At 38.5% G+C, this 9,275-nt stretch overlaps 1 protein-coding gene across 1 annotated transcript; it reads right to left on the reverse strand.

Moving 5' to 3' along the window:
* Positions 1-4,490: 4,490 nt before the first annotated feature.
* LOC149820351 (MADS-box protein AeAP3-2-like) lies at positions 4,491-8,824 on the reverse strand. The gene is made up of 6 exons (XM_089981790.1): positions 8,637-8,824; positions 6,127-6,196; positions 5,878-6,036; positions 5,762-5,803; positions 5,628-5,669; positions 4,491-4,694 (listed from the first exon to the last, which is right to left on the reverse strand). Exons 1-6 carry the CDS (start codon positions 8,822-8,824, stop codon positions 4,491-4,493), a joined length of 705 nt encoding a protein of 234 aa, XP_089837916.1.
* Positions 8,825-9,275: the final 451 nt, after the last annotated feature.

Here is a 9,275-nt window from a genome sequence, read left to right on the forward strand (position 1 = left end):
GTGCTTGACGCCCACGAGCTTCTCCATGAGCTCAACACCACGCAAAATCGCCTCGTCACGACCGAGGCCCATCTCTCCGAGGTGCAGAACCAGCTTCACTCCTCCAACACCCTCCTCGAGAACCTGCTCACGGAGCTGGCTCGGCTGAAGGAGTCGCTGCCGGAACGGGGGAGCAATAGCAGCCAGAACGACCCCGTGGTCCTTGAACAATATGATGGTGCCAAGACAGATCACCTGGCTGGTTGGGGCCCCGATGTCCCCGACGAGGTGAGGAACATGGTGGGTCCGCACAAGCTGCCGCTGGGTTTCTCGCCCACCTTCGGCTCCGAGGAGATCTACCCACCGGTGGGTCACGCCTGCCGACGGTTCCAGGAGGAGCTGAAGCAGTACATGTCGTACGACATCGGGGGGACGTGCCCGGCGGACGACATCTTTGCGCAGCGGCTGATGATCAAGGGGTGCGAGCCCTTGCCCCCGAAGGCGGTGCCACGCAAGGTCTGCCTTCGGCGTCGTCGTCCTCCGGTTCACGGAGGACGATGACGCTGGTTCACAGAGGACGACGATGCCTGTCGGGTGCGGTATAAGTCTGGCTTATTGCTGCCGGAATACCGCCCGACAGGGATCATTTTTTTTTATTTTTATTTTTTAAATTTAGCGACGGATAAGCGACGGATAATGTCCGTCGCTAATCTGTCGCAAATTAGCGACGGAATTAACGACAAATAAGTTTTTTCGCTAATTAGCGAGCAAAAATTCGCGATGGCCTCTATCCATCGCTAATCCGTAGCTAAACTGTTTAGCGACGGCTTAGCGATGGATTAACGATGGATATAAGCCGTCGCTAATCCATGATTTTCTTGTAGTGAAATATAGGTTGCAGACAGCCAGTTGCCAAAAACGGTACCTCACACCATAGCTCCAACCACTTTCCTTTTTTCTCAGGATAAGCATAGACATGAATATGAGAACTGTACATGAATAAAAATATTACCAAATCTCAACAAAGGGCCTCTCCCAGAAAATATGGTTTGTTTCTTCGTGCGTAAAACAAAGGGAGCATCGGTTAACGAGGTAAAGACCATGCATGAGGAAACAGCTTACCCTATTTTCTACACCCTGTTTTCTGTTTTTGTTTCTGTTTTCTGTTAACTGTAATTGGCTGTAGCGAAGGGTGTGATATCTCATCACCCCTTCGCATGTTCTGATCTCTACATCCGCTTGTGCCAATGATCAATGAAATTTACTTCTTTCAAAAAAAAAAGATGGCTGAGTCGTTAGCTTAAGCAATTTAGGCTGCTTAACAAGGGCCTTTGTTTAAAATCTCATTCTTGCAAATCAAGGAGAAGAAGAGAATCCAAAGCTCAAAACAAGCATCTTTGCTTTGACATAGAATCATTCTGTCCAATGAACAATGCGGAGCAGGATCCAGAAACTTTTTATTCTGGAACAATATTTAAAATTTTACATTTCCAAGCCCTAGGTTTCAAAACACTTTATGGTTTGGATATTGTTAAAAGCAAACCCAAATTTATGCTTTGTTATCACTAACTCAAGTTAATTTAAGAGGTTAAGTGTTGTTAGGGTTTGTAATTAAACTGACTAAGCTACTTGTGGCTCGGTTCGGTTTGCTCGCATTAGACTCGTTTGATCTCATCAAGTGATCTCCCGATGCCGAGCTAAGAGCAGCTCATGTAGTATAAGTGAACTATGCATGTTGAAAAAAATATGGTAGCTCAACTGGTTGGATAAGCATGCTTGTAGCCAACAGGTCAAGGGTCTCATTCTTGTTATGGACCTATAAAAAAAAAAAAAATCATGTAAACAAGCCAGCTCAAACTCAGCTCCTCTACCTCGCTTGATCTTGACTCAGCTTGCATGAGCCAAATGAGTGAAGCCCAAACATTGCCTGGTTGCAGCTGAGGGAGCCCTGCCAGCCCGTGTTTGGTTCATTCAGCTCATTTAGATTGACTTTTTTACGAGGAATCTTCGCAAAAGCAAGGCAAACACCTGGTGGGGGCCTACAAGCACCTTTCCTTACATGGCCCACCTCTAAAATCTATGGACGCGCCCATGTGCCAGCGGGGTTTGATCTGGAACCTTAATCTTACCACCCTCGCAACAACCCTGCTGGCCACGTGGTCGACCCCTGCAGTGGTGATATTGGATTGACTGCACGTCTACAGCTAGCTTGACCGTTTAGTAGTTGGTTTGGTTGGCTTGTGGACTCGGATAATTCACGTAAAACTTGCTCGAGTCTCAACTTTCAGTTAATGACGGTAGAGTAAAGCTGATAGCTAGCTAGGTCTTCCCCATGCTTAACTGCTTTAGTTATAGACAAGATGTGGCTCAAGTTAATGAATAGAGATATACATCCAGCTTTCAAGTCTACTCTGGATCCTATTGATCACTATGGTTGTAGAAGTCTGGGCCACTCATCAACCAAACACTGGTCAAAAGTCTTAGTCAAGGTCCTGACATTGTTAGATCCTGACCTTGTTGGTCACTCGACCATTTGCCAAGCGAGATCAGGTACAATCACATTGCACACTTTAGTATGCCACGCATGTGATCGGCCCTCCATCTTCTGTGGGGCTCAAAAGCTGACAGGCTGTCTCAAAGATGAAGGGCGGACAGGTGCAGCAGTACACTCAAAGTGTGCAATGTGATTGCACCTGTCCCTCTTGCCAAGCAGTGTATTATAGACCTTCTTAGGGAGTATTCGCAACTCGGTCCCCATGGCAGGCTTGTCCCCCGTTTGCAAAGGGCGGCCCTCCAATTGTCTATACGGGTGATGAGCGGGTTGGGCTTCGCAAAGTGGCACTTCAAGCAGGCCAAGTCCCAAACTGCTCGACTAATTCATCTAAAAGCTTCCAAGCCTTCTTCTAGATCTTAGATAGGGATGGCTCAAGATCAAGAAAGTACAGAAAGAAAGCCTTGAAGGGACTCGCATTTGGTGAACCACATAAAGATGGGGTCCCATTTGCATTATCCAGATTATCCAAATGCAACAACATTGGCCTCTTTATTAGATTGATCAGACCCATTGATAACCATACTGTACTTAGAAATGACTCTAGAAGAGTAAAAATCAGCCCCCCAAAACAAGGACCTTGGACTCAACTGGTGGAGCAGAACCCAATAAAAATTGGGTTATATAGGCATGATCGTGGCCAGAACTAACTGTAGTCTGTACCCATGTGAGGTTCCATGGCCTATAAGATCGCACATATCGAGTCAATGTTGAAGCCATTGACGTACACTCTTTTGAGTGTTTTGTAACTTGTAAGGCATACCTTTAACACACTAGTGACATCCAGAGTATTCCAAAAGTAAACTCAAAACGTTATTTAGTGAAGTAACGTATGATATTTGTTTTTTTGAGAAAGGCAATTTTATTTGTATGTTTCCTTAATACACTATTTGATATTTCATTACATGCTTTGTTACAGGGCAAAAAGAATGACGAGTATTCATCCTAGGGGCGGAGCCAGGAATCTAAACTAGGATGGACACAAATAATTACTAATAAATAAAGTCCCAAGTTTACATTAAATATATATATATATATATATATATATATATATATATATATATATATATATATATTTTGGTAGTCCTATTTGAATAGTCAAACTACTTCAATAAAATATAGATATATCAAATACTAAAACAAATAAGCAAAAACACACAAAAAAGTCTCAAAAATCATAATAAAAATATAATTATTGCTATTTGAGAAAACAAAAAAAAAACATCCTAATAAAAATCAAACATAGAATGATGATTATTACTAATTAAAATGCTATCTGAAAAGAAAAGAAAACATGTAATCTGTATGTAATAAGCACTAAATTAGCATTGAATAATTGAACTATCAGCTAAACATAATCCTATAAAGTATGCTAAGCGGATTCCAAATTATAATAACCGAATTCGCAACTTAAGTGATAAAAACCAAAGCAAATATGTTTAAACGAAAAACATGATTTTAATAGTAGCAATATATATGTTTATATTAATTATTCTATTCTAATAGAGCATAACCACTTAGAATCCTGTCAGATAACCTGGTCACTGTTTCCACATACAAGTTCACAGTTCACACATAAATAGTCAATCACTTTACCTCCTAGAGCATGCAAACAATAACAGAAATTAACAAATGTCATTGATTTCATCTCTGCCCTATCTTTTTTTTTTTTGAGGGAACGTCTCTGCCCTGTCATATAACCCTTCTCTAATTAAGTGTCCTCATTGGTATCCTCACTTTGCCACCATCTGCAAGACAATCTGCACGTGTTAAAATCAAGAAATTAACTAAAATATGACACCAATTGGCAATCTATGTCACCTGGATACAGCTGCATATTATGAAGTTTTCAATATGACCAGTATATAAGGAGACAGTATGAGGGCTAAAGTGGAGTATCCATGTGACATGGTTGGAATATGATGATAACCAGGCTACAAAATAGAGTATGTGAAGTTCATTACCAGAGTTGCAAGCCAATATGGTGAAGGCTGGCTTCTTGCAGGTTAGTTTGAGTAGGCTGAAGGCGGAAGGGATGGAAAGGAGGAGAGAGCTGAAGGAGGTCCCTGCATTGCTCATCTGGGTAGAAGGAGGCAAAGTGGTCCAGCAGCATTGCGGGGGGTTCCACAACCTTGTGCTCCAGTGCTGCTTGATGTTCCATGAGCTGCAAAATCGACCATTATGATCAAACCCCAACAATATTTTTTCATTTCTTTTTCCTTTTCTTTTCCCTCTCTAGGCCATGAAAGAGAAAAGTTATGATATCATTCAACGTGCTAATGGGCACCGTGCTAAATGAAACATGCTAATGGATTTTCGGTGTTTTCTGAAAATTATGACCCCATAAATGTGTTTAGCATGATTGATTTACTAGACAGAGATAATTGGATAATGCATTTTGAATGGAAAATAGTATTTGGAGCCTCGAAAGTTTATAAAAATTGTAGTCCATTGATTTTTGAAACCTATCCATGCATCGGAAACAAATACTCCAAGAAGTGATTCCTAAAAAACAACCATATGGATTACATCTGTAGTCAGAATTTTGTGAAAAGACTCAAAATCCAATAGCATGTTATATATATATATATATATATATATATATATATATATATATATATATATATATATATATATATATATATATTATTTATAATATTTTGTGGTATTGAAGGAGCGGAACTATGATCTGAAAATCTAGGCTCAAGCTTTATATACTCAATCTCACCACATCGATGTGTTCAGCACGTTTTGTATTCTAAGGATATGTGTGTGTGTGTGTGTGTGTGTGTGTGTGTGTGTGTGTGTGTGTGTGTGTGTGTGTGTGTGTGTGTGAAACTGTGAATAATTAGCTCCTATTTGCATTTGCATTGGTACTACTTTTCTAGATGTGGACAGTTTAGTACATATCAAATATCATTCAATACAGTTTGTATAATTTTCAGGTATTAATTTCTGGATAAATGATCAATCTGCAGTCTACGTGTTCAGATTTTCAGAGAAAAGCAACGTTAATTTATGTGTTAAGACATGGAAACATAGCCTAACTGAACAAAAAATTAAAATGAAAAAAGCCAAATTGAAGGGTAGTTATTACGATTCTTGACAGATGAGTGTTTTGATCCTCCAAAATGCGCTCCTGAAAAAGGGGTGAAATTTTGCTTATTAATTATCTTGGTGCTATGTTCATGGCTTAATGGAAGAAGAGATTCAATTTACCGTAGAACGTACCTTCCTGCGCAAGTTGTCAAGCTGTTGACTGAGCAACTGGTTCTGAATACATCTCCATGTGTGAGTACATTTCATATAATGAGAGAGAGAGAGAGAGAGAGAGATTGTAGTAGTACCTTCCTCGAACGAACTCGATCGACCGAAACTTCGAGTTGTTGCTCAAGTTGATGCAAATCATTCATGGTGAGAGTTGTCAGATCCTCCCCAGTTATGTGCCTCATGTTTGCCTGCAGCTTCTCATTCTCATTTTTCATCCTAGTCATCTCACAGTATACCTGCTGACAATGTCACCAAACACCACATGGGAACTGCCAGAGCTAATACATATAAAGGAAAGAACCTATAAACAAGCCTACATGACTAACCTGTTTATCATCATATTCCTGGATACGTGTCCCTGAGGCTTTCTTATACCTCTCGATAATCTGGCGCATGCTGTTGTGACCACACTTTCATGTCAAGCGTCATCATTGTGATATATATATGTATATATGAACTAAATTATGCATAGGATAAATACCATTAAAACTAATTAAACAAACATCACTAGAGTTCTGATTTTGTCTCTAGTAAAGCCATCTCGTTAATGTAACATTCAAGTTTGCTTTCTGTTTCACTGAGAAAATGTGTTAGCTATTGGACTACTAGTTTTTTTTATAGAAGCTATTGGACTACTAGTTTAAATCATGCAATATACTTTAAATCATGCAATCTACTGGTAGCATTCACAAGCATCTCATTTAGTAGTAAAAGATATTCATTCTTCATGTTACAAAAAGAAAAAGTATAACAATGGTCTAAATTGACTGCCCTAATGAAGATGTCCATTCAATTGACCAGTTAGGTTACACAAGCACATATCTGATGTTCCTTGAGTGAGACCATGATGTGCACTGTCTTGTTGTTCACTTTTTAAAATCTGTTTCCTCAATGTGGTGGGTCCTACTGCAAACATAGACTCATGACTGACAATTTCTAAGCCTATCTCTCTTGCCCTAGATGAAGCCTATCAATCTGACTGCCAACAACAGAATGTCTTTTAAATTTTAGACTTATGTAATAAATAATAAATAAATTTTCAGACTCACCAAAGTGCAGAAAGAGGGCGTCCAAACTAAGAATATTACTTGTAGACTAAAAGGTTAATTTCGAAAATGGAGACAAAAATATTCACTAACCATTTTTCTTCTTCCTCCCGTCTTAAAAAACCGGATGCAACTCCTTGGCATTTCTAAAATAAGACATATTTTTCTAATGTTTGTGTTTAGAAAAGATTCATGTTGATATGCCTTCAAATCCCATCCAAACGTTTCTTTTAATTAAGTTTTCCTTTCTTAATTGGCAATTCCTTTCAGGATGCTTCTGATTTTGCACTTTAAAGTAACTAAAAAAATATAGAGCTTGAATCCAAAAGTGCTCGTCCACCACATCTCTATCGCGAAGGCAGCACTGCGTGAACTTCTTCTTCAATGCAGATTTAAATGGGCTGACTTGAATGTTCCATTTTTACAGGACCTACGGTCCTCTTGATGCTTGTTAATTGATACTTATCACTCCATGATGTAATTCTTCATATCTGAAATGAATTAATGAAACATTTTTCCTTAAAAAAAATCCAAAAGTGCTGGTTTATGACTGAGAAATAGTCTTTAACTGCTGTTTTGGCCAATATATGATGTGAATCTTTTTATGATCAGTTTTACAAAGTTGTTCTTGTCATGGTAAGTTAAAAAATGTGGGCCATAGTTAAATCATTAATTATGATGAGCATATTAACTCCAGTGAGTGAGGGGGCAGTCCCATCCTTCCTGCTTTGAATCTGTTCAGGACATACGGGTGTCTTTTGTAAATGTCTTGGTATCCTTTAGGTTGAAACCTCTTATCTGATCTATTTCAGAGGTTTACAAATCGTTGATACCCCTTAATCAAATTAATTAGAATCTAACTAAAGTTCAGGTATTAAATTAACCTGGCAATAGGAATATTTTAAAAAGAAAAACTCAATTTAACATATTCCTTGTTTCTTATTAGTGATTCTTATCTTTCTTTCAGTAAAAGGTTAAGGTTTTGCTTTTATTAGAAATCTTCATAGCATCGTTTTATCCTCTGATCTGCTGCTATTGATCAACGAATGATGCTACTTAATCATCAAATGTTATGACTCTTTTCCCTCCGTGTTGCACCAAATAGAAATGATAAGAACCAAATTTATTTTTTCTTTTTCTTTTTTTTGAAAGAAGAACCAAAATTTATCTTAAGGTTGCATTTTGCTAGATCTTCAAAACAAGGATCAATTGGTACACTTGAAGAGAAAACAAGCATCAGCAAATTCTGGCCTTTACCATGATTATGTGTATAGAGTTAGATTCATCTCCCAAAAGCAAATAAATTTGTCTTTTTCACTAATTGAATCGACATCCACTTTCAATTATGTAGGAAGATGACAATATAATTTTAAAGTTAAAATTACTAGTATTCAAATTAAAGAACCACCCAGAAAAATGAAAGGGAAAATTTATTTCAAATATAAAAAAGGTAAAAACACCTATTATATATTTTCAATGAAAATCATGTGCTGCCAGGATCTTTCTAAAAATCATAACTTTCAAAATTTTCTTTCAAAAAAAACAGTAGGTAAATACCCAAACTACACTCGCTATTTTTTAGAGGATTTTTTTTTTAGAGGACCCAAACTGCACTCACTGATCCATCATAAACACAAAAATGTAAAGAGTTTTTTTTTTAACTAAAAATGTAAAGAGTTACTGCAGCCTTTTCTAATATTTAAAGAAACTAAAAGAGAAAACCATGCACTGCACCATTTTGAGCACCAAAAAAAAGTAAGGAAAGAGAGGGTGCAAGAGAAACCAAGAACCTCGAGTGTGGGCTGCAGTACTCGAACATCTTCCCGCTGCTGGAGAAGATGATGAGCCCGATATGTGCATCGCAGAGGACGGAGAGCTCGTGCGCCTTCTTCAGCAGCCCTCCTCTCCTCTTGGAGAAGGTAACCTGGCGGTTGGTTGCATTCTCAATCCTCCTGATCTCAATCTTCCCACGTCCCATATTTATCAAAATATATCACCTCGGCTGTTAACAATAATAGCTTTCTTCCCCCTCTTGCTTTCTTTCTTGTAGAAGAAAGCAGAGCCCAAAACTGGCTTAGTGGGTTGCAAAAACTTAATTCCTTTTTGTCTCTCAAAAGAGTTCAGCGTTCCTCCTCGTTTGAGCTAAAGGAGCTCGCAGGCAGAAAAAGAAATAGGAGTACAATAACATAAAGATTCTTTTAGCGAGTAATCCTAATTGGTTTTTGCTTTATATCAAGGCTACCAAGCATAAAGAACTGTCATCAGAAATGGAAATTCTGATAAGAAAATGGGTGGTGAACAAACAAACACAATATATATATATATATATAGAGAGAGAGAGAGAGAGAGACCACTCACGCTCTCTTAACTCAAACCAACGCGGATGGAAGAGAAAGTGTTCTAGAGAGAGAAAGTGCTCTAGAGAGAGA

The sequence above is a fragment of the Nuphar pumila genome, chromosome 12, assembly GCF_984573655.1.
Source record: "Nuphar pumila chromosome 12, dmNupPumi1.hap1.1, whole genome shotgun sequence".
Taxonomy (NCBI): Eukaryota; Viridiplantae; Streptophyta; class Magnoliopsida; order Nymphaeales; family Nymphaeaceae; genus Nuphar; species Nuphar pumila.

Coding starts and splice junctions, on each gene's coding strand:
- LOC149820351 (XM_089981790.1), bottom strand. CDS start 8,824: ATGGGACGTGGGAAGATTGAGATCAGGAGGATTGAGAATGCAACCAAC. Junction 5,804..5,877: donor ATCGAGTTCGTTCGAGGAAG/GTACTACTACAA, acceptor AGATGTATTCAG/AACCAGTTGCTCAGTCAACA. Junction 4,695..5,627: donor ACACTCATCTGTCAAGAATC/GTAATAACTACC, acceptor TCGATTTTGCAG/CTCATGGAACATCAAGCAGC.